Source organism: Myotis yumanensis, unplaced genomic scaffold, assembly GCF_028538775.1.
Source record: "Myotis yumanensis isolate MYYU_CA2020_CCGP unplaced genomic scaffold, mMyoYum1.0.hap1 SCAF_19, whole genome shotgun sequence".
Taxonomy (NCBI): Eukaryota; Metazoa; Chordata; class Mammalia; order Chiroptera; family Vespertilionidae; genus Myotis; species Myotis yumanensis.
In genome coordinates, this window is record NW_027223770.1 from 15,415,049 (window position 1) to 15,442,225 (window position 27,177).

Sequence of the window (27,177 nt, forward strand, 5' to 3'; positions counted from 1 at the left end):
GGAAGGGCAGAGCGGTGCGGGCTGCTGTGCTGATGTGGGAGGCGAGGGCACCAGAAAGCGACTCCGGCCCACTGCTGGCCGGCCATGGGCCAGGCTCCGTCCTTTCTTTCTTTGAGTCTCTGGTTCTTGTGCTTATGATGTGCGCACTGAACCATTGTTGGCGGCGGGGAGGGGCTGCAGGAGAGAAAGTGGTGCTGAAGACAGCGATAGAACGACGGAACAGAGATGTCCTTAGCCCGAGAGGTGGCTTAGGCATCCGCTGTGGGCAGATAGGGGCCTCTCAGAGAGCGTCAGCTTGGGGATCCCCTGGACAGGCTGGAGGTGGGGCTTCGGGCCGCTGGCCCCGTGATGTCTAGCGTCTCTTGTTCTCTTTTATAAGAGACTTGTTGCCCAGTGCATGAAATTCATGCAGGGAGGGGGGGGGGTCCCTCAACCCGGCACTCATCCCTCTAGCAATCCGGGACCACTGGCTCCTAACTGCTCACCTGCCTGCCTGCCTGATCACCCCTAATCACTCTGCCTGCCTGCCTCAACAGCCCTAACCACTCACCTGCCTGCCTGATTGCCCCTAACTGCTCGCCTGCCTGCCTGCTCACCCCTAACCACTTTCCTGACTTTCTGATCACTCCTAACTGCTCGCCTGCCTGCCTGGTCACCCCCAACTGCCTCTGCCTCAGCCCTTGCCACTGTGGCTTAGTCCAGAAGGACATCCAGAATGATGTCCAGAAGGTCGTTTGGCTGTCTGGTCTAATTAGCATATTATGCTTTTATTATTATAGATGCTATAAGGACACAGGAGGCTGTCTTCACAGTGAGCACCAGGCCCAGAAGGTTGGATCTGGTGCTGCCTCTGCCTGTGGTCCTGGCTCGTCCCTTCTCCGTGACGCAGACTCTTTGTCTGTAAAGACCAGTGGGCAACCTGGCAGTTCTCTCCCTTCCAGCCCTAGCGATCTGTGTTCTGATTGATCCAAAATCTTATTTTTTTTTGGGGGGGGGGGGGCGGTGGGGAGCTAGGGCTGGAAGAATAAAAGCGAGGCACAAGGAAGTAAGAACAAATCTCCCACAGACGCCAGTCTGCTTGGGGAAGATCCATGTCCTAAACATCATTAAAAAAAAATCAACATTTAAAAATAATCATTTATGCTGGTACAGTCCTTGCCAGTTGGAAACTGTTCTGAAACTTCCATGTGCAGAGAATCACCTGGGGAACTTGCAAAACATACAGGTTCCTGGGCTCTAAGCTGGAAATTCCCAGACAGCCTCTGAGCCGGGCCAAGGAGTCTGCATTTCACCAGCTTCCAGAGCAGGAAGCACAAATGTATGCAGCAGAGGGCTCAGGGGGAGCAGGGGGGGCTCAGGGGAGCAGGGGGGCTCAGGGGGAGCAGCGAGAGCTCAGGGAGGCAGGGGGCTCAGAGGGTGTAGGGGGGTTCAGGGGGAGCAGCGAGGGGGCTTAGGGAGAGCAGCGGAGGGCTAGGGGGAGCAGCGGGGGGCGGCTCAAGGGAGTAGGGGGATTCAGGGGGAGCATGGGGGCTCAGGGAGAGCAGGGGGTTCAGGGGGAGCAGTGGGGGGCTCAGGGGGAGCAGTAGGGGGGTTCAGGGAGAGCAGCGGAGGGCTCAGAGGGAGCAGTGAGAGCTCGGGGGGCAGGGGGCTCAGAGGGTGTAGGGGGGCTCAGGGAGAACAGTGGGGGTTCAGGGGGAGCCGGGAGGCTCAGGGGGAGCAGGGGGGCTCAGGGGGGAGCAGCAGAGGTCTCAGGGGGCCCAGTTACACTAGTCTTGGCCCTGTCACTTGTCGCATTGGTCGAGCTGCTCTTTCTCTCCGGGCGCCTTGGCTTTCTGAACTGCACAGTGAAGGTCTGTAGTTGGATGAGGTCCGTAGTTTTCACACTTTTCTTTTTTTTAGTGCATCCAACCCTTTGTCAATGGAATCTCACACGGAACCCCGATGTATAAGGTGGGTGGCGGCAGAGCTGGGGTGGAGCCGGAGGGGCCGAGTCCAGCCCTCTGGCCCCTCTGCAGGGACTCCATGGTCCTCGTGGGATGCTCAGGAACCAGAAGGTCCCGTGCAGCTCGGACAGTCTCTAGCTGTCCGTGAAGGGCAACGTGGCTTTGTCCCACTGACGGGCCCACGGCAGGCCTGGCCCAGGGTGCCCTGCGCGGCTCAGGCAGGCTGGCCCTGAAGCACTAGGTACTTTTGTGTCACTCACTAACCTGGCCTCGGGACCGCCATCTAGACCTGGTGCTCATAGAGGAACCTCCTGGCGGCTGGAGCCGCTCCCCATCGGAACTAGATCATCTCATTGCCGGGCCCCAAATTTGTCCCGTCTTGGAGCCCAAATACCATCCACTCAATTATCTCCGTTGATGGAGAGGAGCGAGGGTGTGAATAATCCGAGATGATGGACATTCTAAAATAATGAATAATTCTTAGTAACATTTATTTTCAACTTTGCAATGCATTTTGGTATTCATGCTTGAATATGGACTTGTTGATGTTCTGGGAATTTTTAATACTTAAAGAAAAAGTGCCAGCCCGGCCAGCGTGGCTCAGTGGTTGAGTGTCGACCTAGGAACCAGGAGGTCATGGTTCGATTCCTGGTCAGGGCACATGCCCGGTTGTGGGCTAGATCCCCAGTTTCTCTCTCTCTCTCTCTCTCTCTCTCTCTCTCTCTTTCTCACTGAAATCAATAAATATATCTCTATATATAAAAGAAGTGTCAATGATGGAGCCTCCCTGTACATCCAGCTCAGCCAGTGGGGACATCACCGCTGGGATTGGCCCACAGCTGGGGTCAGGCCACCCTCCTCCATCTCCAGTTCACTGTCTGTGGCTCACACCTTCCCTAGGAGGGAACTCGGGATATCAGCTGATTTTGCTTTTAAAAGACTTCCATTCCCTTTGGGCCTCATGCAAATAAGAACCGACTAAGAAACTGTGAAATGTTAACAGAGGACTTCATTAAGCAATCTTGGCGATAGCATTTTCCAGGAATGGGGACAATTTGCCAACAGATAATTGAGAGCGGACTATATATGTACTCTAATTAAAAAAGCGATTCTTCTCCCTGCCCTGGGGTTCTGCGCCCCGCCTTCTGCTTGCTTCGGGGTATTAACCACAACTAACTCTTGTGTGCGCTCTCTACGTCACAAAGCAGTTTACACACGTTCTTTCGCTTCCTGCACCCCCACGACACCCAGTGGAAGGCCTGTCATCGGCCCTGACGGAGAGGCCTGAATGCCAAGGTCCCGCTGCAAGTGGGTGCCTTCCATCCCAGCCCCTTCTATGTCACGTGGTCTCTCCGTCACCACCTCACAGTGGCCCTGGCGAGGGCTCAGATTATTTGTGTCAACCGCGAGAATGAGCAGCAAAGAAAGCAGAATAAAACGAACTTGTAAATGCTACCCTGGTCTTTGTTTTCATTTTTATTGATTTCAGAGAGGAAGGGAGAGAGAGAGATAGAAACATCAATGATGAGAGAGAATCAAGGATCGGCTGCCTCCTGCATGCCCCACACTGGGGATGGAGCCTGCAACCTGGGCATGTGCCCTGACCGGGAATTGAACTTTGACCTCCTGGTTCCTAGGTTGATGCTCAACCACTGAGCCACACCAGCCGGGCATACCCCAGTCTTTGTTTTGATAATTAGAAGTGGAAATGCTGGTAAAGAGGAGATTTTGTGCTGGGGGTGCCCAGGGAGGAAGGAGAGGGAGCATGGGGGGCCAGGACGGGCTGAGGGGTTTCCCTGATCCCAAGAGGCTGCAGCTGCATCACTGAGCCCTGGCATCACAGAGGACGAGGTGGTGGGAAGGAGAGAGCTGGCCGGCCCAGAGTTCCTGGAAGCAGAAGTCGTCCTGACTCTGGCCTAGCTATTTCTTCATCGACAACCCCGAGAGGCAGAGAATCACTTCCATTTTATGGATCAGGAAATGCAAGCTCAGGTCGGCCATGTAACCCGTCCAGTGTGTGCTGGAGGCGGGCAGCGAAGCATTCGGCCCTGGGTCTGGGCCACCTTACTCGACAGTGCCGGGTAAGACGGAGGCTGGGTGAGCCCTGTGGGTCCCTCTTCAGAAAACAGAGACTGACAATCGTCCTCTGGTTGGCCCAGGCTGGGCTCCAGTAACAGACAGAAGCTGATAGGATAACTGCTTCGTGCCTTGGGCAGAGGCCCTGCCCCACCTGCAAACCACACTCAGCCAGAGAAAATGCCCGTGGTCCTGGCACCGGGGCTGAGATCAGCTCCAGGGACAACAATTCAGGGCAAACATCACCTGGACGCAGAGTCATGGCCGTGTTCTGAACTCCACCCGCCTGCACCCCTGTTCACAGGCCCTTGGCTATGTGTCCTCAGCTCAGTCCTGGGCTGGTGAGTGTCTCCCATGGGCCTTTGCAGCAGCCACCTGGTGCTGAGCCTCTTGTCTGTGGTGGGATGACTTAGGGAGGACCTGCTGTGCCCGGCGAGGCCCTTCTGCTGGGCACAGGATCGGGGGCTGCAAATGGGAGTCCTTTTGCAGGGACGAGGCCCACTCCTGCCTGCCCCCAGGACATGTCTGTTTTTCAGCAAGGACTGCCCCAGGCTGAGCCACAGCTCCTCTGATGGGAGAGCTACTCCAGCTTCACCGGAGGGAGCAGAGCAGCTCTCCCCGCCTTCCCGAAAGGCAACAATATTCGGCAACTCTCGGCGTCTTGGGGAGAGAATTCATGCCCGTAATTAGTTACTGTATATCACCGTGAGTACTCTGCTCAGGATTTACTGGGCAAATCCCGTTTAACTGCACAATAACTACAGGTCCTCGCTGCTTATTGGGTAATTTACTAAGGCTGGGAGAATGGGGCAGGAGGGACTCCACAGGAGGCATTGTAACCCCTTGAATCAAACTTTATGAGTTGGGGTTTTGGCAGGGAGGCGGCGGCTGGTAGCCAGCTCTCATCGCTTTGTGTTGCAGAGTTGGCGGGAAGACCGCTTCCTTCTCTTTATTTATTGCAGGAGGGGTCTGGGACCGGGGCTGGGGCTGGCCCGTAGCAGCCGGGGGCGACAGGGTCTTCTGGTACCGAGGGCCTTTGGCTGAACACAGAGCAACCTGGCAGGAACTGGCAGCGGGAACCCAGGCTTGGTGTCCTGGGGGCTCCAGCCAAGCCTGCCATTTATTCCCTCCAAGGGTCTTCTTTGTTTCTGGGCCAGTGGGCGGAGCGCAGGGAACTGGCCTTGGCTGGCAGCATGGAGATCATCCCTAAACCCTTTCTTTTCTCGCAAGGGCCGCGATGGTTGGGAAGTAGCCATTCCCGGGCACTCGGCCGACATTCCCAGCCTTAATCTGCTTGAGCAAAGTCTGTCTTTGGCCGCGCACCGTCTAAACTCCTCTAACCTAGTTAGTCCAGGGAGAGGGGAAGAGACACAATAATGAAAAACGCAACGTGCGGCATTGCCTGACGCAATCTAATAAATTACTCGGTGCCCGGCTGCCAGCTCAGACGAAGCCCGGTATTGCCTGCAGTAATTATTTGGATCAAATGCAGTTTATCTGCTTCATATTTGTGCTTCTGTGCTCAGTGGTAACTTATAAATGTCATTGTGGTGTTTATTTGTTATAATGAAACTTAATGGCATCGGAAAGCCGGGAGCGGAGTTGGTGGGGCGGCAGGTTTAAAACAATCTCTTCATCTCTGGAGAAGGAATGAGCCGAGATAACAGGAAGCTGCCCGTGGGGAAGAGGTCTGCAGAGAGGGCTGCGTGGCGTGCTGTGTGGTGGACGGAGGGTCCTGTCAGGAAGACGCGGCCGGGTTTAACCCCAGCACCGCCCCTGTCCTCTCTCCACCCTCCAAGGGCGCCCTAGGGATGGGAGCGGCTTAGACTTCACACTACCCGACAGATGGCCCAGATAACAGGTACGGGTTGTCAGGCTCTTGGGAGGCCATGGTCCTAATGGTTGGGATGGAAATCTGAACTCCATGGTAACCGTGTCATGGAGAACAGACCATCAAGGAAGGTGGGAGAAGGGAGGGGGGATGGAAAAGAAAGGGAGGGGCTCTTGGAGGGCCAAAGAGGGGAGGTGGTCTCCTTTGGTGAGGAAGGGGCGTGGTGAAGGGAGCACCAGGCACGAACAGAACAGGGAAGGTCTGGCGGTGGGAGGAGGCAGGGTGCCCCGCTGGCTCTGCGAGCAACCACGGACCAGCACCGGCCATTTAGTGCAGAATGAAGGCTGTTGGCTCCAGGCAGCCCTGGACCCTGCCCTTTCCTCCCTGTATGACTCTGGGCAAGCGATTCATCTTCCCCCAACGTCACGTCCTTATGTGGGACCTGGGGGTGAGAGCAGATACTTTCAGGACTGTGGTGATGATTAAATGAGGTGATGTGGCCTGGCGGGCGTGGCTCAGTGGTTGAACATCGACCTATCAACCAGGAGGTCATGGTTTGGTTCCCGGTCAGGGCACATGCCTGGGTTGCGGGCTTGATCCCCAGTGGGGGGGCATGTAGGAGGCGACTGACTGATATTTCTCTCTTATTGATATTTCTATCTCTCTACCCCTCTCCCTTCCTCTGTTTCTAAAATCAATAAAGACATATTTTTAAACAATGAGGTGATGTGTATAAAGGGGTGAATGCGGTGTTTGACACATAGTGAATGATAAACAATGGCTGTGGCAGTGATTGGCATGTAGTAGGTATCCCATAAACATCTGTTGAGTGAATAAATGAATACTACTTCCCACCTGTGTGTATTACCAAGCCCGCTCCCAAACAGCTCAACTCAGACTGAGACTTCTCAGCTGTGCAGGGCTGACCCTATCTCCCCCATTTACAGTCACCCCGGGGTGGTTATAGGAACTTGCCCAAGGCTGCCCAGCTGGTGGGTGCAGTGGGCACTGGCTCTCCCGCCCCCCAGGGCAGGGTTCCCTCCCCCAGTCATGCCGGGCTGCTCCCCATCTCCGCCGGGAGGCTGACCTCTTCCCTCCGGACCAGCTGCCCTGCTCCCTGGAGTCCAGTCCCAGAGCCGCGCTGACCTTCCCAGCTGCGCCGGGAGGCAGAGCACGCAGGGGTCTTCCTGTCCACCCCATCGTAATACCACATTCAGCGTGCACTCATGCAATAGTCATTCTCTCCCCTCAGCGACATGCGCGTGCAAAGCTCCGAACATCATCAATAACAGAGGAAAATTCTTGGTCACCGTTACTTCTCCCATAGCGAGCCCCTCCCTCCACATACCTTCTGCCCCCGATGTAGGCTGGACCCACTGCACTTAATATTGAATGAATTACCTGGAATTCACTGCCCTGAGGTTGCAGGAAGGAGAAGAGGCAGCCTGGGGAGGGGACACGTTAGCTCTGATGGGCCTACAAGTAGGCTTTCTACCCTGTCCTCACCCTCCACGCTCTCCTGCTCCACCTGCTCCAAGCCCACTGCCTCAGGAAATACGCCGGAGGAGGGGCCGCGCACCCACATCTCCCTGGAGCAGCATTGCTGCGGCGTGTTAATAGGTTTTCTGTGAAATACAGGCTCCATGGTTAAATAAGGCGGCGAGAAGCTGGGTTAATCCTAATTAAACAAGTCTCTCCTACACAAGTCCTCAGACTTTATATGCTAAAGGGCATGCCGAGTCCCCAAAAGGGGGCTATGGTTCAAGGAGCTCCCCCAACTTATTTGACCACAAAAAATTTTCCCTAGAGCACGAACTACGACCAGCGTTCCTTGGAACCCCCTTTGGGAAGTCAAGTGTAAGGCTCACATCGGCCACTAACTCATTACGTGAGCAGATGGGGCAGCCTGAGCAGCTGAGGGGGGTTTGTGGGCAGTGCCCTGTGGGGAGACAGGGGAGAGAGCAGACCCTGGCCACGGGGGAAATCTACGTGGACACAGAGTGGGCGCTCGGTCATGTCTGCCCTTGATGGTGAGGGGGGAAAGTCACCCCACGCTCACCTCCCACCCTCACAAAGCTCCCGGAGACAGAGCGGAGGTGGGAGGACCAGGGCTTGAATCTTAGCTTTTCAGGTCAACGCAAGAGCTGTGTGCCTTCAAGGCGATGCCTCGAACTTTGTGAGCCTCAGTTACCTCATCTTCAAAATGGAGACAACAGCACCTGCCTTGTGAAGGGTGAGGACTAGGTGGTATGTGTGGAAGTGCCCCCCTAGCCCCGTCCTCCCCCTATTTCTCCCACTTCCCGGCAGTCCCCCGATATTACTCTGAATGAACGCCTCCCCCCGTTTTATGCTCCTGTCCTGTCCCCAGTCCTCAGCTCCCCTGCCCGGCCTTCTGCTCTTTCATTACACGCCTGTGTCCCCACTGGACTCAACATCCTCTCGGGGATGTGGCCAACCCTGCCCACCTGCGTCCCTCAGGCCCGGCCACTTCAGTGCCCACAGGGAGCTCCTAATCGCCAGGACCTGCGACCTTCCTCGGAGGCTCTCAAGCTTCGAAGGCCACCTGCCCTCACACAGAGCAGCCCACACCCGCCGGAGAACTGACTCCCACCGAGCAGCCCTCAGCCAATGAGTGACGGGAGCCACTCTCTGGGTGGCTGAGTTCCACGGCACTAGTTGCCCTCCGGGTCGTGGGATTGATGATGCCCCTCCCCCCGATTGGATGCCTTCCCTTTTCCTTGTCAATTCCCTGTCGTCCATCCAGAGCTCTCTGCCTCCCATGTGGACGTTACACGCAAGGCCTTGCTTAGGTTTTTGGGGGAACCTGTGACAACATAGGGGCGCCCTGTGTGTGTTAACCATCTCCACGTCCCTCACAGCACCAGGCACACACTAAGATGCCTGATACACCTCCCAGTCAGACAAAAACAAGCCATAGAGCCCGGCTGGTGCGGCTCAGTGGTTGAGCGTTGACCTATGAACCAGGAGGTCAGGGTTCGATTCTCAGTCAGGGCACATGCCTGGGTTGTGGGCTCGATTCCCAGTGTGGGGTTTGCAGGAGGCAGCCGATCCATAATTCTCTCTCAACATTGAGGTTTCTCTCTCTCTCCCTTTATCTCTAAAATCAATAAAAATATATATATTTTTAAAAAGCCATAGGAAGGACCACAAGGAGCAATTGTCCTACAGCAGCTAGCCCGGGGGGTGGGGCCCGAGGAGCCCGGGGCAGAATGGACGTGCTCCCCCCTCCACTCAGAGGTCGCACCCTCCGGCTCTGTGGCTTGTTTTTGTCTGACTGGGAGGTGTATCAGGCATCTTAGTGTGTGCCTGGTGCTGTGAGGGACGTGGAGATGGATAACATACAAGGGTGCCCCCATGTTGTCTCAGGTTCCCCCAGAGACCTAAGCAAGGCCTTGCGTGTAACGTCCACATGGGAGGCCGAGAGCTCTGGATGGACGATAGGGAATTGACAAGGAAAAGGGAAGGCATCCAATCGGGGGGGAGGGGCATCATCAATCCCACGACCAGGTGGGCAACTAGCGCTGTGGAACTCAGGCCACCCAGGGAGTGGCTCCTGGGAGGTCGTACCTGTCCCCTCTGGCAAACCTTGGCGGGTGCTGAGGGCCGGTGGCCGGGCCGGCGTCCCTCCTCCGCGAGAGGAGAGCAGCGTGGCGGACTGTTTGAGAGCCTTGCGTGAGCGATGGTGGAGAAGTGCTGCTCTTTAAGATCAAGACTAGTGGTTACTGCCGGTGCCTTTGACTGGGAGGCGGGAGGATTCCGACGCTCTATTTATCCCACACTCTGTATGCAGTTACTGAAACTGTCACCGTGTCCCATATTCCAGGGGCTATTATGTGTATTTCAAACCATTATATAAATGCACTTGATTTGGTGCTTCTGAATGTCATTAAACTCCTCCCCTCCCCGTCACAACACGGTTCCCATGGAAACGGACACGTGTGAGAAGGGGAGGCCTAGAGAAGAAAGCAGGTGGAGCAGGGAGAAAAGGTGTCGGCCCGATGACAGCTTCCAGCGCGTGAGGGCCCGGTGAGGTGACATGGCCACTTTGTAGAGACGGGGCCAGCTCCTTCAGGATTTTATGGACTCTCTCTGATAAAAGCCCCGGATAATTCATCTCAGCCAGAACCTGCTCATTCCAGCGTACAGCTCTAAAAACTTGATGGCCCACAGGCCATTAAACACCCTCATTTATGCCGACTCTTTCACCCTGGGAGGGGGGTGGAGGGAGGTCTCGGCACGCAGTGATGGAGCCTCTGAGGCTAGCTGAGCTGGAGGGGTGGGGAGAAGAAAGGAGGCTTCCTCAAGGCACCGCTGGCATAGGGTGAGACCCCAGGATTTTGCCAGTGGCTGCTCCCTTGGTCACCGGGTCCCACTGTCAGCTGTGCACTTTAGAATTACAAAGCTGTAGACACTTGGGGTGGAAGGGGTGTTCTATGTGAAAGCCCTTATGAGGAGCTGCCCAGGGCCTTGGTAGGTAGGGAGCTTCCTGCCTTTGGAGGGATTCAAGCATAGGTTGCAATGGCCTCTTATAATATGACTAGGTGCTCAGTGCACAAAATTTGTGCACTCGGGAGAGAGGTCCCTCAGCCCAGCCTTGGGGGATGTCCGACTGATGGCTTAGGCCCGTTTTCCGTGGGACATCCTTAGCACTGCTGCGGAGGTAAGAGAGGCTCCCACCACCACCGCTGTGCTCGCCAGCCATGAGCCTGGCTTCTGGCTGAGTGGCGCTCCCCCTTTGGGAGCACACTGACCACCATGGGGCAGCTCCTGTGTTGAGCGTCTGCCCCCTGGTGATCAGTGCATGTCATAGTGACCGAGTTTCGCCATTCGGTCGATTTGCATATTACCCTTTTATTATATAGGATTTTCTCTCAGTGGTCAGCTCCGATAGCACATGGTCCAGGAAGCTGTCTGGTCACTGCTCGCTTGGTGTGCTGTTTGAATGGAATTCCTTCTCTGCTCGTTTATCTCCTGAACATTCCTAGCTGCAGGTATGATACTGTACTGGGATTGCTGTGACGTCGTTGGGGGCAGGCTCTGTCTTTACGTGCTGAGGGCCCACCAGCCAGTGCAGAGCACAGAGTAGGCACTTGGTATGTGGTTGATGAAGTAATGAGCACACAGCACCGCAGTATTCAGTATTCGGCAGGGAAACTGAGCCATCAGAAGGAGGTGCGGACCAAATGACCATTGGTTCCTTCGGGCCTCAGGAATCTTGAATGATATGGCTCTAAATCCGAGTTGAATCTAGCTTTCCCCCAAGCCACAGTGCTTAATGATTAAGCACATTAACTACAATGCCAAACAGCAAACCAAAATGAGAACAACTACAAAATCAACTTGGTATGAAATAAATCTGATCTGCCCGGATGGAGGGCAAAGTTGCTGGGGACAGAGCTACGCCCTGCCTTTCTGATGCTCCTATGCCTGGCACAGTGCTGGGGCCCCAGGGGGCGTGGCTTTCCTCCGTGTGTTTCATGTCTATATATATAAAAAAAAACCCAACTTCCCTTCCTTTCCTCCAGGGGTCCTTGCTTCCGGTCTCTTCCAAACAGGGCTTCAAACCCAGGTCTGCCTGCTGATCCTACCTGCCACTCAAGGACTTAGCAGAGTGGAGTGGCAAGAGGACTGGAAGCCTGGGTTTGAGCCCTGGCTCCGTCGCTAGCCAGCTGTGTCGCCCTGGGTAAGTCGCTTTACTTTCCCGAGTCTCAGTTTCCTCTTTTCCAGGTGATTCCCAGTGATTCTGCTAGGAGCCCATGATTCTCAAGCCACCCAGTCCCAGCATCTGAGGAGCCACCGGCCAGGGCCAGAGCAGGTCGCTGTCCTTGCTCTTCCTGCAATGTCTACGCCGTGCAAATATGCTGGGCTCCTGGGATATAATGGAGACCAAGCGGAGCTTAGGGACTGGTAGGGGAGACAGGGAGTCCTTAAGTAACAGCAATGTGAGCATGCATGTACATATGAGCTAAGAATTCTGAAGGGAAGGAGTATGGCTCCAGGAGAGCATAGACGGGTGGGGCCTGAGCAGACTGCACTGGAGAAGGGATCCCTATGCCAAGAGCTGAAGGATGAGCAGGTGACCATGTGCAGGGTTGGGGTGGGGAGTGTTGGGTATGACCAGCATCCAAGAGGGACCAGGGCAGGCAAAGATGCGGAGGCGGATGGAGCATCCCTGTTGGAGGAACTGAACAGTGGCTGATGTCACCAGAACACAGTGTTCAGGGGGCAAGAGGAGGCCAAAGAGGTGGGTGGGATCCAGATCCTGTAGAGCAGTGGTTCTCAACCTTCCTAATGCCGCCACCCTTTAATACAGTTCCTCATGTTGTGGTGACCCCCAATTTCATTGTTACAAATTGAACATAATTAAAGCATAGTGATTCATCACAAAAACAATATGTGATTATGTATGTGTTTTCCGATGGTCTTAGGCGACCCCTGTGAAAGGGTCGTTCGACACCAAAGGGGTCGCGACCCACAGGTTGAGAACCGCTGCTGTAGAGTCTTATGAAACATGCCAAGGATTTCTCCTAAAAGCAATAGGAAGCCATTGACATATTTTTAAGAGCAAAGTGACATCAGATTTGCGTTTTGAAATATCACTCTGGCCCACGTGCGGAAAGTGAACTGGGAGGGAAGGGGTCGGGCCTGACGGACACGAGGACCAATCAGGAGGGCCTTCTGTAGTCCAGGTGAGGGAAGGAGTGACGGGGACATGAGCCATCGGCCCTGAGATGGACAAGGGCGGACGGATTCAAGAGGTATTTGGGAGGTCATATTCCTAGGTCTTGGCGAGGGTTGAATGTGGCGTGAGAGAAATGGGTGTTTAATAAGGAGCTCGGCAGGGTCTGCGGCCTAGGAGCCCCCCAGATCGTCTTGGATAAGCAGGGCTTCCAGTAGGAATCGTGGCCGGGGCAATGGGTCTGGGGAAAGTTCTGGAATCCCCCATCAGATTGCGGCAGCGAGTGAAATGGCAGTGCCCCTGCTCTAAGACGCCGAGCGAATTAAATAACAATCATGAGGTGCCCTGGAAATCCGAGTCTCGCCATCAATAATAAACAGGGATGATATACAAATAACCCGCGTTGCAGCCCCAGTGGAAGAAAACACATCAGTAAAGAAAAATGAAATAAGAAAAAAACGTACCCAAGAGCCCCAACTAACAAAATGACAATATTAGCCAACATCCTGGGGGCTGGAGCAGGCAGGGGAGGAATGGTCTTGAGAAGATGACGGGGCCCTTAGCATAAGCCAGACGGCGGTGGCTGCACAGCGAGACGGGAGGGGCTCACGGGCCATCAGACCCTGTCTCGCTGGGCCAGGGCTCTGGGCCGAGGTCCAGGCCACCCTCGTAGGCCTGCTCTTCACCCTCCATCCCCTGTCCTCCCCTCTCTTCTCCCCCCCCTCCCACCCCCTCGCCACCCAGCAAGTGGCCAAGCTGGCCTGAATTCACACTCAGAGAACAGACAGGAAAAATCAACAAAATGCCTTCTGAGGCTGCCAAGCAAAGCCGTTCAGTCCGTGTCCTAGTACTGGCTCCTTTGGTGACCAAAGCATTTGCATTTATGGGATCGGTGGTGAGAACAGGGTGGGAGCAGGCTGTTGAGAGCTAGGATAGATTTTGAATCATCACATTTTAAAGACTTGTAGGTGATCGTAGCCCATGACTCAGGTTCGAGCACAAGAAGGTAGAAATCTGGGTGTGGGGGGACTTGCAGAGGACATGCAGCTGGTACCCCCCTCTGGGTGCTCCTTCCACTGCTCGAGCCGACCGGGCACCTCCCTTATCACCTCTGTCAGGGCACAGGCAAGAAGCAGTGGACGTTTTAGACTCATTTTCACAGACTAGGGAATCGGGGTGCAGAAAGATGGGTTAGACTCCAAGCAGTCAGGGCTGCTGCCGCCTGATTCCATCCTCCAGGGCTGAGTCCCCACCTGGCTGAGGGGTGGAGGTGGAGGTGTGTTCCCTAAGCCTGGACTAGGAGGGGGGTACTACCCAGAGCCTGTATGGGGGCTGCCATCTGTGGAGGCCGCCTTCTCTCAGAGAGGCGGCGTCTCCGGGGACAGAAGCTGCCTTCGCAAGTCACTGCACTTGTTTCTTCCTGGGAAGACGAAAGCGAGGGCGCTGGGAGGCATGTCTGCCTTCCCTGAGTTGGGAGGTGCCCCTGCCAAGCGCTGTGATTCTTAAGGTCCGGAATCTGTGATTCCGCCGCCCTCCAGAGGGGGGCGCTGTGGGAGAGGGCAAGCTGGGTGCAGGCGCAGCTTGTGAAAAGGGCCAGGGCTTGGCTGCCTCCTCCCTCTCCCTTTACACCTCCTGGTCCTCATTGCTCCTCCCAGGAGCTCTAGGGCCTGATGGCATTGCTGGTTCCTTGGAAATGGGCTTCCGTGGCCTATGTCCCCCAGCTCCAGGCCTTTCCTGACTTTCTCCCACATCAACTGGAAACTCACCTGTGTTCCTCCCCTCTTCCCCGGACCCCTCCCACGTTCTTTGTATTTTCAGCGACCCAGAAACACCAAACCAGCTGCGTGTTCGGGGCTGCCTCTCTGTTCACGGTCAGCCTGCTCTATCAGAATCCCAGGGGCGCCGGACTGGACGTGAGGAGGCCTGGGTTGTGGTCCTGGGTCTCCCAGTAATTTCTTGTTGACTGGGGGCCGGCGCTCATGCTCCTGGGCCTCCCTGAGTCGCTGGGCTGGGCTGTAGGTGCTGGGGTTGGTTATGCTCTCAGGGAGGAACACTGAGGCTTTGGAGAGGCAGGCAGAGCCCCGCATCCGATTCAGTGTGAGAGCGTTCTACCTGCCCATGACTAGGATCAGCCCTGGGCAGGCATGTGCGTGGAGAAGGTGAGTGGTTATGGGACCTCCAGGAGAAGTGGGTGATGGGATTTGCCAGGAGACGAAGGGATGGTGGTGGTGGAGGTGGTGTGTGTGCCTGATGGGGGTGTGGGATGAGGGAATCATGGGAACGGCTCCCCTTGCAGATCTGGGGGACACACACCTAGAGATGCTCTGGGAACCAGTCCAGCAGTACCTGGGGTGAAGAAGCAAAGCCAGTGTGGAAAGAAGGGGGAGCCCTTCTGGGGGCCACCCCTCCCAGCCCCCTGCTCTGCTGACCTGCCTAGGCCCTGGCCTCCCAGTAGGAGCCTTAGAACTGGACTTGGAGGAGAGGCCGATAGGAAGACGTGTGGACCCACTTTGCGCCTGCGGGTGACTTTGCCCGTCATGGCACTAATTAATGACTTAAATTAAACTTGACTGACTACTTCCTGGTGGGAGACACTGGGCCAGGGGAGGGAGGGAGGGAAAGAGGGAGGGGAATCCTTGCCTATCTGTCTCTTTAGGTGTGGCAGAGGGTCTAGTGCCGTGGCCGGTAAACTGCGGCTCGTGAGCCACATGCGGCTCTTTGGCCCCTTGAGTGTGGCTCTTCCACAAAATACCATGTGCGGGCGCGCACGTACAGTGCGATTGAAACTTCGTGGCCCATGTGCAGAAGTCGGTTTTCGGCTTGGGCGAGTCTATTTTGAAGAAGTACTGTTGATATTTGGCTCTGTTGACTAATGAATTTGCCGACCACTGGTCTAGTGCATTTGTTTAGGGTAAGCGCCACAAAGCAAATAGGCTGGTTGCCCCAATGGAGCCCAATGGTGGGGGAAGATGAGGATCCAATTTAGGGTCTCTCTGTGGAGGGGGCGGTAACGCGGAGAAGGCCCTGTGTGTCTTTATCCTGAGCTCATGGAAGGCAGGGGCCATGTCCTACTTAACTTTAAAAGCTCCAATGCTTAGAACCACGCCTGGAACTTACTATAAAATTGATATTATTTTAAAAAAATGTATTTTTATTGATTTCAGAGAGGAAGGGAGAGGGAGAGAGAGATAGAAATATCAACGATGAAAGAGAATCATTGATCAGCTGCCTCCTGCACGCCCCCTACTGGGGATCGAGCCTGCAACCTGGGCATGTGCCCTTGACTGGAATAGAACCTGCGACCCTTCAGTCTGAAGGCCGACACTCCATCCAGAGCCAAACTGGCTAGATCTAAAATTGATATTATTTTGCTCGTAGGTATTCAATGACTGTTTTATGAATAAATAAATGATCTCCTTCCAGCAGTTCCCATTTAAAGCACCATGTACTTAATCACATGAAGACTATGAGGTCAAACAAACCTGAATTCTTATGCCTGGCCTGGTTTTATTTCTTCCTGCCTTGTCTACCCTCCATTAATTTTTGTTCAAATCTCCATTTGATGCCACAGATGTGTTGAGTCCAAACAGGAAAGAACACACACGCGCGCACACAAACCACATAGTGCTGACCACCTCCATTCCTGCAGATGTTGCACATTCTATCCAAGCAGGCTTTTAAGCACCCCCCAATAAAGCAACTCTCATCGACTGTCACATGCCTCCTCAAATGATCTTTGAATCATGTTTTCTCTTTATTGCTTTGTGTAGTTTAATCGCACCAATTGCGATTACTCTAGCTTATGATAAATCCCAAATCTATAAAGCTCCTGTTCATTCATTATTTTTCTCAAGCTGTTATTTTTTTGGGGGGGGGGGTGGGAAGTAGCGAGGAGGAGTGGGGAGGAGTAGAGGGAGAAGAAAAGGAAAAGATACCAGATTAACAAGGAGACATAAAATAGGAGACCACTTCTCCCCAGGTGACAGACACCCTACGAAATACTGTTAAACAGAAAAAATACACTTTAATACAGTACAAGTAAGGCTTTTATGTCTCTTCTAAATTAGAAATATAATGATCACCACCTTATCTTTAATGGAAGCAGCAGCTAATTGTTCTAATATCTCACTGATTCCAGCGTCCGGGAGAAAAAATATTTTTTACTGTTTTTACCAATGGTTCCATTTATACCAAGGTGTATGGTGCAGCTTGGACAGCGATTTCTATTTTTTGAGCTATGTCATGGCTGCTATTCCAGTTCAATTATTAATATGTGGAAGTTATAATTATTTTCAGTATTGGTACAAGATAATTATAAACCATAAAACAGCTCCCCGTGCTTGCCGATGCCTTTTCTTATCTGCAGACGTGTTGGAGTTCGGGCACGTGAGTTTTAGAAAGAGAAAAAAATGTATAATGTGGCAAGACTGTCCAGAATGGGAGCAAGGGAGCCTTGCCCACCCCTCCAGGTCCCTCCTGCTTCTCCACCGTCCAAAACGGAGGGTGACCCACCTCATGCATCTCCTCTTCTGCCCCACGGTCTCACCCCCTCCTATCCTGTCTCCTGGTTAGTTGAGATTTGTAACCATTCACACGTGATGGTTTAGCGGGTTAGCCCCCCCCACCCACCTCCTTCTTCATCCAGAAATAGCAGCAGCTACTGTGTCTGTGGTCGTGTGTGAGTATGTGCATGGATGTGTGTGTGTGTGTGTGTGTGTGTGTGTTGGGGCATTTGGGAGGGGTGAGAGCAACATGGAGAAACAGAGAGAGAGAGAGAGAGAGAGAGAGAGAGAGAGAGGGGTGAGGTGTTGGCTGCCCAAGCTATTAGTGATGCCTTGCTGCCTCCCTCATTCTGAGTATCTTGCGTGATTCTCAATTAGTCATCTCCAGGGGAGGGTGTAGGTTGGAGTAAGGCGCCTGGGGTCTATCATTGTTAACCAAGCCAACCGTAATCAGTTGAAAGTAATAACACATTTGTGCAGATTGTATGTGTTTAGAGGCGGCCGGGGGGGGGGGGGGGGATGGGGCTCAGAGAGAATAGATATTGTTTTGGCATCTTCCCATTTTAAAAAGAAAGAACTTTAAATATGCTGTTTTCGCTTAGTTGTTGCACAAAGTAAGACTAACTGTCCTCAGACGTCACCGGTCCTGGTCTTATCCCTGGGCCCTCGTCCAGTCCTCCCTGACTCCCTCCCTTCCTTCTTTACCTTAGCAACATCTAAAAAGTGCCTCTCTACTGAATGCTGAATTCCTTTTTTTCTGACCATTTTCCAAATTCCTGGGCCAGAGTATTCCCACTGTTCCTTTCTGCTATGACAAAGGCATCCAGACTCCTTGCCATGGATTGGGTCCCCCTTTCTCTCAATTTATGTGCTGAAGTCCCAGCCCCAATGGGACTGTACTTGGAGAGGAGGCCTTTACAGAAGTGATTCAGGTTAAATGAGGTCATATGGGGAGGCCTTGATCCGATGGGATTGCTATCTTCATAAGATGAGCCACCTGAGGGCTTTCTCTCTCTCTCTCTCTCTCTCTCTCTCTCTCTCTCTCTCTCTCGGACACAGTGGAAAGGTGGGCCGTCTGTGGGCCAAGAAAAGAGCTCTCACAAGAACCTGACATGCTGGCACCCTGATCTTGGACTCTCTGTCTCCAGAATTGTGAGAAAATAATCTTCTGTTGTTTAAGCCACCCAGTCTGTTGTGCTTTGTGATAGCAGCCCATGCAAGGTGCAGGGAGTCAAATCCTGCTTATGAGTCACGTGATAAGATTCTTTGAAGGCCCCAGGATCGAGAGTCACTATCCTTTTCCTTGGTCAGACGCCCAGAGCTTGAGGTTTCAAATCCAGCCCAGCTCGGGCCTTTTTGGCTTCCCCTGTCTCTGTCGATTCAGCTTCTCCCATGGGCATCGCCAGCAAGAGCCTGTGTCTGTCTATTCAGCACCACGGACAGAGGCACCCCCTTCAGTCCCTGTGGAAGAGAAGCTACCACCTAGCTAGCGCTCTCATGAAGGTTGTGTTGGGAGGGGAGTGGGTAGGCTGAGCAAGAGAAAGCCAGGAAGGGAGACTGACTAGAGCAGTGGTTCTCAACCTTCCTAATGCCGCGACCCTTTAATACAGTTCCTCATGTTGTGGTGACCCCAACCATAACATTATTTTTGTTGTTACTTCATAACTGTAATTTTGCTACTGTTATGAATCGTCATGTAAATATCTGATATGCAAGATGTATTTTCATTGTTACAAATTGAACATAATTCAAGCATAGGGATGAATCACAAAAACAATATGTAATTATATGTGTGTTTTCCGATGGTCTTAGGCAACCCCTGTGAAAGGGTCGTTCGACCCCCCAAAGGGGTCGCGACCCACAGGTTGAGAACCGATGGACTAGAACCGCAGACAATCCCAGCCCCGGGGGCTCAGCCTTGGGGCTCCCACAAATGGGAGGTGGCCTCTTGGTGCTGCTGCCCTCTTACAGACAGGTAGCAAAATGGGGAGGCGATACCCCTTGTGCTTATTGTGCTGGCCTGCCTCCTGTCACACTGTCACCACGATGGGTGCTGGTGATGAACCTATAGCTGGCGAGGCCTTAAGTTTGGGGAGCGTAAGGGGGTGTGGGTGCCATGAACTGTGGGTGGGGAAGAGAGCCCGCTGAAGAGCATTGAGGAGTGCCCCGGAACTGTGCTATGGATGGCCCAGCTCTGGGAACAGAAACGGAACAGGTGAGTCGCCTCCCCCATGCCTGGAAGGGAGCCCAGGGTGTCAGGAGAGGAGGGGCCCAGCTCACAGCAAGCTGGGCTGGCCGCAGGCCAGGGCTTCATGTGTCTGACTTTAATGAATAAATGGCATCCCCAGCCATTGTTGATCTACTTTTGAATCCGGACAAACAGTCTGTGGCATCTGATGGGAAGGGTGATTAGCTCGCAGAGACAGATGGCCGGGGAGGAGGGGACTGGCTCTTTATGACAGCAAGCCCACGAGCGACAGCACGCCTTCCACACCCCAGCCTCCACGTCCATGTCAATGCCTTTCCCAAGCTTCCTGTGGCCCGGTCCAGCCTCGGAGGAAAGACTGGGAGCAAGAGGAAGGCGGATGAGTAAGTGGGAGGCGTAGGGGGGATGGAGCTGGACAAGAGGGCAGGTTTGCAAGTGTAAACACTCGGCCTTATTTTCTTTTGGTATCATCCCAAGTGCCCCGTCAGGTGCTATTCATTCAATCGGCATTTAACAAACGTAAGTGACTGAGGAGAAAGGTCAAGAGGTCTGGAGTAGAAAAGATGATAGAAGCAGATTTAATTGCAACAGGTGGGTGGGTGGGAAATAAAAGGCAGGGAAGCCGGAGGAGGAGAAGGAGGGGACACAAAGGGAGGAGGAAAGATAGCCCATAAGGAAAAGTGCTGTAGCGTCAGCATACTGTGTTTCAGGCATGAGCGGCTCCTCTCCACGTTACTATATGAATAGCTTCGTGGAAATTGAACTGATCTGCCCACTGTCCTTTCTCGATGCCCCAGATTCCTTTTCTTGGTCCTGTAGCTGTAGGGCATAGTTTCCGCCCCCCACATTACTCCTGAGAGGGTAGGCGGGTTCTCACTGACCTTCATTCATTCTCCGAAACTTGTCCTTGGCCATGTAGCCCAGCACGAGACAGCATCCTCTCTTCTGGAGGCCCAGCTCTGGAAGAGAAACAGAGGTGGGTGAGTCGGGAGCAGGTCAGGGATCAGAGAACCCCTTTTGCAGGGGATGTGGCACTAGTTGCTCTTATATACTTAGTTATTTCACAAGCCTTTACATTGCACACACTCTGGTCCAGGCATAATTGTAAACCATAAATTCCTTATTTGATTTTCACAACCCTATGAGGTACATATCATTATTCATTTTATTGTTTATTATATATATATATATATATATATATAATTTATTTATTTATTTAAAATATATTTTATTGATTTTAGAGAGGAAGGGAGAGGGAGAGAGAGATAGAAACATCAATGATGAGAGAGAATCATTGATCGGCTGCCTCCTGCATGCCCCCTACTGGGGATCGAGCCGGCAACCCAGGCACATGCCCTTGACCAGAATCAAACCCAGGACCCTTCACGCCACAGGCTGACACTCTATCCACTGAGCCAAACCGGCTAGGGCCCCATGATTCTTTTAGACTCGCCACCCCTACCTCTTTGTTCAGAAGTCCTACAAATGTGACAGCCGCCACGAACCGGGGGGAATGAATAAGGGGCATGATTTCTGGAAGGCGGAGTGTGACTGCACCTTCTCCGGGGCCTTGCCAGCCTCTCCGGGTACCCAGGCGCTCCCTCTGTTTCTCAGAGGAGGACCTCCCACGGAGCGGCGTGTGCAGCAACTTCTCCCCAAACACTGGGTGTTTGCAGGCAGCTGGAGCCGAGGCAGGCTGGGCTCCTCCTCTCCCCTATGTCTCCAACCACCTCTGGGGCCCAGCACCCCCTCCCCCAGCAGAGCAGCAGGATGAAAGGGAGCCCAGGGCCCAGGAGAGACAGAGGAGTCAAGCTTGGCGGTTCTTGCCCTCGGGGAAAAACAAAGCGTGGCAGGCGGTGGCTGAATGCCATGGCCCAGGGAGGTCCCCGGCTTTGATCTCCTGATTCTTTAAAGGGGTTTATTGACTATCAGGAAAGAGCCAGAGAAGCAGACCCGAGCGTGCCTTATCCAAAGGCACTCGCCTCTTTTCCTTTCCTTCCACGGTCCCTCCTTGGAAGGCGAGGCCAATCTGCCCTCACTTCAAACAGCCTCACATCTCAGGCGCCCAAATTGACGGTGTTAAGTTCCCTCATCCAAGGCCCTGGCTCTTTCTTCGGGGGCTCCTGCTATATCGCGGGCAGGAGGATCAAAGCCTCTTTGATGTTTACTTACAGTATTTGTGGATCCTTCCTAACAACCGCCTTCAAGAGGCAGGAATGCAGCACGCCAGGAGGGGGCCGGGCGGAAGTACAAGCTGTGAGGAGGCGCTGAGCCCCCCTGAACAATAAATAGCCTCTTGCCCGAGAAGGTATTGAAACCACAGCACGCTGACGACAGGCCGCGCTGGCCCGTCCATTACAAGTGCAATGCGATTGTTCACCATCGGAGCCGTACAATTGCTACAATTCTTAATCTCATTGCCAGTGACTTCTTATGTCCACCTCCAGCACATAAGCAGCGGCTACTAATGAGAGAGGGAGTCTGAGTTCCTGCACTGAGCCGGGGAGGTGACTGGGGGCGGGAGCATTAAGGCCTGGGGGCAGAGGTGCTGGATGGATTTAGGTCCATTTCTTGGAGGTCTTCCTGGAAAGTCCCCTAAGTTCCCAGGGAAATGGAGCGGGTGTAATTTTCCTAAAAATTTAGAGTGTGGGGCAACCTGTGGAATCCAGATGATCCCTGTGGGCCAAGTATGTCAAACTCAGAGGCTAACATGGGCCAAATAAACGAGTTTGACATGCTTGCTGTAGGCTGTCGCTGCCACCCCAGCTCAATCCATCTGATGTCAACATAATAGGCTGCCCCCAGAGTGGTTGCATGTCCAGTTGTTTGAAGTAAGAGCCTCACTGACCAAGTTTGAGTTTTGCAAATGACCAGGAAAAAAAGTAAAACACACACACACACACACACACATCACCACCACCACCACCACCACCACCACAACTTGATGAAGAAAAGAAATGGAGGGCGAGGCAATTTCTCAATGTATCTGGCTCATTTAATTTGACACGTGTGGGTTAGTCTTAATTATGGAGGCAGCTGCATTACAAGGCGCTGATAAGCACACTGCAGGAATTTGTTAAGGGAGCGGGCTCTCTGGCCTCGTCTTTATTGAGAAGTGGGGAGCAGCCACTGAGTCTTTGCAAAAGCAAGCAGGTTGGAGGCTTAGGGAAGTGGGAAGTAGCTAGCCATCCATTTGGGATTGCTTCCGGGAGGCTTGCCAGAGGAACACTAGAGGTCACTGGGTCCAAGGGAGGAGGCTCCAGCAGGGCTGGAATGGGGCAGGGGAGGCGAATCGGGAACCCGGGTGAGAACCCGGGAAGCAGGAACTACCTGCTTTGACTCAGGGAAACTCCGCCAGGCCCGACTCACCAGGCTACGAAGGGAGAGATGCCCAGATGTGACAGGAAGCACGGGGACCTGCACGTTGTGAGCTAGGCCAGCCTCCAGCCTGCCACCTTCCCTGTCACACCGCACTGGGACCGAGGGTGGAGCCAGATCACAGGTGCCCATTTTATTTATTTATTTACTTATTATTTGTATTGATTTCAGAGAGGAAGGGAGAGGGAGAGAGAGAGAGATAGCAACATCAGTGATGAGAGAGAATCATTGATCGGCTGCCTCCTGCACACTCCCTACTGGGGATCGAGCCCACAACTGGGGCAAGTCCCCTGACTGGGAAGTGAACTACTGTGACCTCCTGGTTCATAGGTTGATGCTCAACCACTGAGCCATGCTGGCCGGGCACAGATGCCCCTTTTAGAGCGGCAAGATGTTGGAGTCTTCTCCATGTGGACGTGGGGGGCTGTGGACTTCGGCTGAGCACTTATCAGGAGCAAATCATCAGACACCGAAGGTGGCAAATGATTCACGTGAAGCAAGTTGTCCCGCCTTAAAATAAAAGTCACAGCGAAGAAGTGCAGGGCCACCTGCAGACGGGGGTGTGGAGGGCGCTGTGTGAGGAGGACAAAGGTTTGGGAAATACTGCCGAGCAAGAAAATATGTATCAGGAAAGAGTATGTTTCTAAGGGAGAAGGAAAGGTTTCATCCCAGGGCCTCCTGGCTTCTAGGCTGTGAGCGACAGAAGGTCTGCGCTGTGCCTTTAAAAAAACATACACACACACAAACAAACCCAAAAATTACCTCTGAGCTCCTGGTCCCAGGCACAGTCCTGCTGATTTAATGAAAGGGCCAGCGTGAAAATCTTGGGCAGCGAACAGTGTTCTGCCCAGGTTGGAATGGAATCAGGGGGCTTATATGCGGCCCAGTGGATTGGGCGAGGGAGAGAGGGCGGTGAAACGAATGAAGATTGTAATTCATCGGAACAGGAGTCGAGGAGACGCGAGACTTTCCTCCTGAGGGGAATAAAAAGCTTTGAAAATGGAACGGCTTTTCCTTTAGTTTCAGAGGGTGCGGATGGGCCTTTTCTCCTAGCCTCAGGGTTTTAAAGTTCTTATTAGTAATAACGGCGATACTGTGGTATTACTTCAACTTTTGTGAAATGACTTATTTTCTCCTGACACTGTCATAGTCACTCTCTCATTAGACACTCACAATAGCTCTGCGACAGGCAAGGCAGAAATGAGTTCCCTCCTTTTGGTCTCAGAATCGGAGGCGCGGAGAAGTAGCGTGACCATTCAAGGCCGAAGCACTGGCGTGCTCAGGCCCGGATCCAGGTTTAATTTCTGGCTCCATTCTCAGGGGAGGCCTGGAATTCCGGGGCTGCCAATGCCATGGATCACGACGGGTTTGGCCTTCCCTGGGTGTCCTTCCCTCGCTCCCAGGTGGTCGTCCAGCGATGCCTCGCCCAAGGATGCTGGTCTCATGTTTGCCAAGTTCTGACCTGCATGCCGCTAAACTGTGCTGGTTCTGCCTAGTCCTGTTTGCAGCCTAAGTACTCACATCCCAGGCAATGATGCTGCCCACGCATCACGGGAAGACCAGTTTTTGGATGAACCTCTATAGCACAGACCCTGAGAGGGGCGGAGCCCAGGTTAAGCAATCCCGACGGGCACTGGTACACAGCCCTGGCCCTTTAGGGCGAGTGGTAAATGTTTAATAGCCCAATAATACCTGTTTCATAATTTTTGACTCTCATTGCTTGCTGGTTGTAAGTTTATTAAAGGACCCATAAACTTTACATTGTTGTAAAGACGTAATTGCTATTTCATTGCTTATTTAATAGGAGTTAATTATATCAGAACTAAGTTTTCCTCCCTGTTCATATTAAGAATCAATTAGTTGTTTTAAACTATTGATTTGTATTTAATTAACTGTGCTATTGCATACCAATTAAATTCTTATAAGAGAAACGTGAAACAGCTGTGATCTTAAATTACGTTTTAAAATTAATGAATTACATGAAAAGCTGATGTGGAGTTATCTTGTGTTAGGAAGAGTTGACAATCACTGGGAGAGTCTCTCGAAGTTTCTGTGGCCACCGGCCCATACTCACAGGCTCCTGCTTCAGATGACACGCACCTGGCAGCTTCCTATGGCAATACCAAGGGCCACATTGGCATAGCCCTTTGCCAGCCCGGCCTCCCTCAGCTGCCTCAGCCAGGCCATTTCCTGGCTGGCATAGCCCTGTCCACAGCATGCAAGGCAGGCAGCGTATTAGGAGGTCTTCACTAGCAGCTGTGGGGTCCCCCTGTCCCTGGATCCCATGTACCCGAAGGAAAGCTGGTGCCCATGTGGTCACCAGTCCTCTGGTTTCTCTAAATCTATGCTCCACTGGCCCAAGTCTATGCGTCATGGGCATGAAAAAGGCAGCACGCTGAGCAGCACTGGGCATTATACTCTCCTCACCTTGTCTCACCCGCACACTGACCTTCTGTAGGTGGGTATTATTATGCCCGTCTTTAGTAATAAAGAAATGGACATTTCCGAAGTGTAAGGAGTTTGTCCAGCATCCTTCAGCTGTGATGGCAAAGCGTGGTGCCTGACTCCATGCCTGGCACACCCAGGTGGCCACCCTCAGACCCTGCCTGGGGCCTTTCTCCCAGCTGATGAATGATTTAGCATCCCAACATGGCCACCCGCTGGCTCAGAACGGGACCTGCTTCAGGACCACTTGGGCATCAGTGTGGGCCCCAAGCTTGGCGGAGTCTACACATCCCTCTGCACAATGGAATCTAGACGCTGCCCTCCTCGAACGTGGGGCTGGGAACAGCCCGGCCTCCCCTCCATTGGCTGGTAGCACCACGGGCTCACCTGCCTGGGGCCAGGCTCCCTTAATTCACCATCACAATGAAGTTGCCATTTGCTGATTACTTGTGACTTATTAGTCTCTAGGCTAAGCACTTTGCATATATTATGTTCTTCAATCATAAGATCCTATGCAGTAATTACTATTATTACTCCTGTTTAATAGGAGAGGAAACTGAGACTCCAAAAGATTAAATAACGCTTAGGGTCATGCAGCTGTAAGCGTGGGGGCCGGTAAAACGGATTTGTAGACGCAGCTCCTTGGGCTTCTAGTATGTTCTCTGAGAGGTGCAGGCCTGGGGAGTGGGATGATGTCAGTTGGACACTTTCTGGGGTAACAGTTCTATCACATGGACACCTAATCCCCGTGGGCCACGGCTCTGTGGGGACTGTGACTGAGCGGCAGGACCAGGAAGGCTCCCGCCTCGGCCTGTCAGCAGCCTACTTATCCCGTGAAGAGCAGGGGCTGCGGAAGGCCATTCGCCTGGAAGGCTTTTAGACTTTTCCTGAGAGGTCGTTGGGAATTGGTGATTAATGTTTGAATGGGGCCAGATGTTCAACAGCTGTGTGCCCGGCTCTCACAGAGGCCCCGCTGGTAGGCCAGGCAGAAAGAGACTGAAAGGGCGAGGGCTAGGTCCTCCATCTTGCCCCAGGGTAGGGGCTGCGTCCTACTCTGCTAGCCACACCCAGGTGGCAGAGCACAGTCTTTTCTCCTCCCCTTACTCCAACCCCCCCCCCCCCCCTCATAAAGCCCGTCTCTACGCGGGGGTTCGCTCTCTCGGCCACTTGGCTTGCCATTGTGTCGGCGAGTCTGGTGGACGAGGAGCTCAAGCTAGCTTGAAATACAGATTCTTATGCTTTTGCATCGGACTGGCTGGCTCCCTGATGTTGGTTTCTTGGGGATCTTGAAATCTGGGCATAACAGAGACCATCTCTTTTCTCTTCTCTAAGGGGATCAACATCGTCCCCAAAACTAAGACTGAGGGGATAGGAGGCCTGCCAAGCCCCCACTGCCCCGCGCCCACCCCACCCCTGTAGTTCTCCAGATATTCAGGGAGGAAGACGCCCAAGAAGAGGCTATAAATTAGGTTGATCTGGGGATTTAATTTTCACACGTGAAGATGTGGATTATTAGCCATTGCTTCTTTCGCCTTCAAAAAATGAGGACGTGCAGATGTGTCTTTCCCACTTGGTGTGCGGGACAGGAGCGGGGTGGTGAGGACAGCAGGGAGCTGTGGTCAGGGATGCCTCTAAGAGAGGGGAGGGTCATGGCGCGGGCTGGGTCTACCCGTGTTCTTGACCAAGATGCCTTATGGAAGGAGGGTCCACTGGTTCCAGAAAGCGCTATGGAAGCCCCTGCTGGACTGGGAGCCTCATGCTGAGGGGCCAGAACATGGTCAGAGAACACGGGTGTAGCAGCAGCTGACACCCCTGCAGCCTTAGAAGCACCGACAAATACAAGACCTCTCTGAATCTCACAACATCTGAGAGTGTGGACATGGGCATAGGGGAGGGGAGAGGCCTTATGACTTGCCTTGCTCAGCTGAGCATGGCAGGGCTGGGATCTGAACACAAGCTCAGGGTAAGTCCCTCCCCCACCCCCCATGACCACCTCCCAGGAGCCCCAGATCCAAGCTGGCAGGCCCAGCATCAGAAATCAAAGCGCCTTTCTTCTCTTGAATGATAACCTTTCGGGGAGAGAGCGCGGAGGAGAG

At 53.4% G+C, this 27,177-nt stretch overlaps 1 protein-coding gene across 2 annotated transcripts in view; it reads right to left on the bottom strand.

Annotated features, from left to right (window-relative positions):
* Positions 1–27,177, bottom strand: part of KIRREL3 (kirre like nephrin family adhesion molecule 3) — a 455,238-nt gene that overhangs the window by 74,140 nt on the left and 353,921 nt on the right. For both annotated transcript variants that reach the window (XM_070399201.1, XM_070399200.1), the window contains exon 2: positions 20,140–20,217. In XM_070399201.1, coding sequence (XP_070255302.1) covers positions 20,140–20,217 — 78 coding nt within the window. The remainder of the gene's footprint in view (positions 1–20,139; positions 20,218–27,177) is intronic.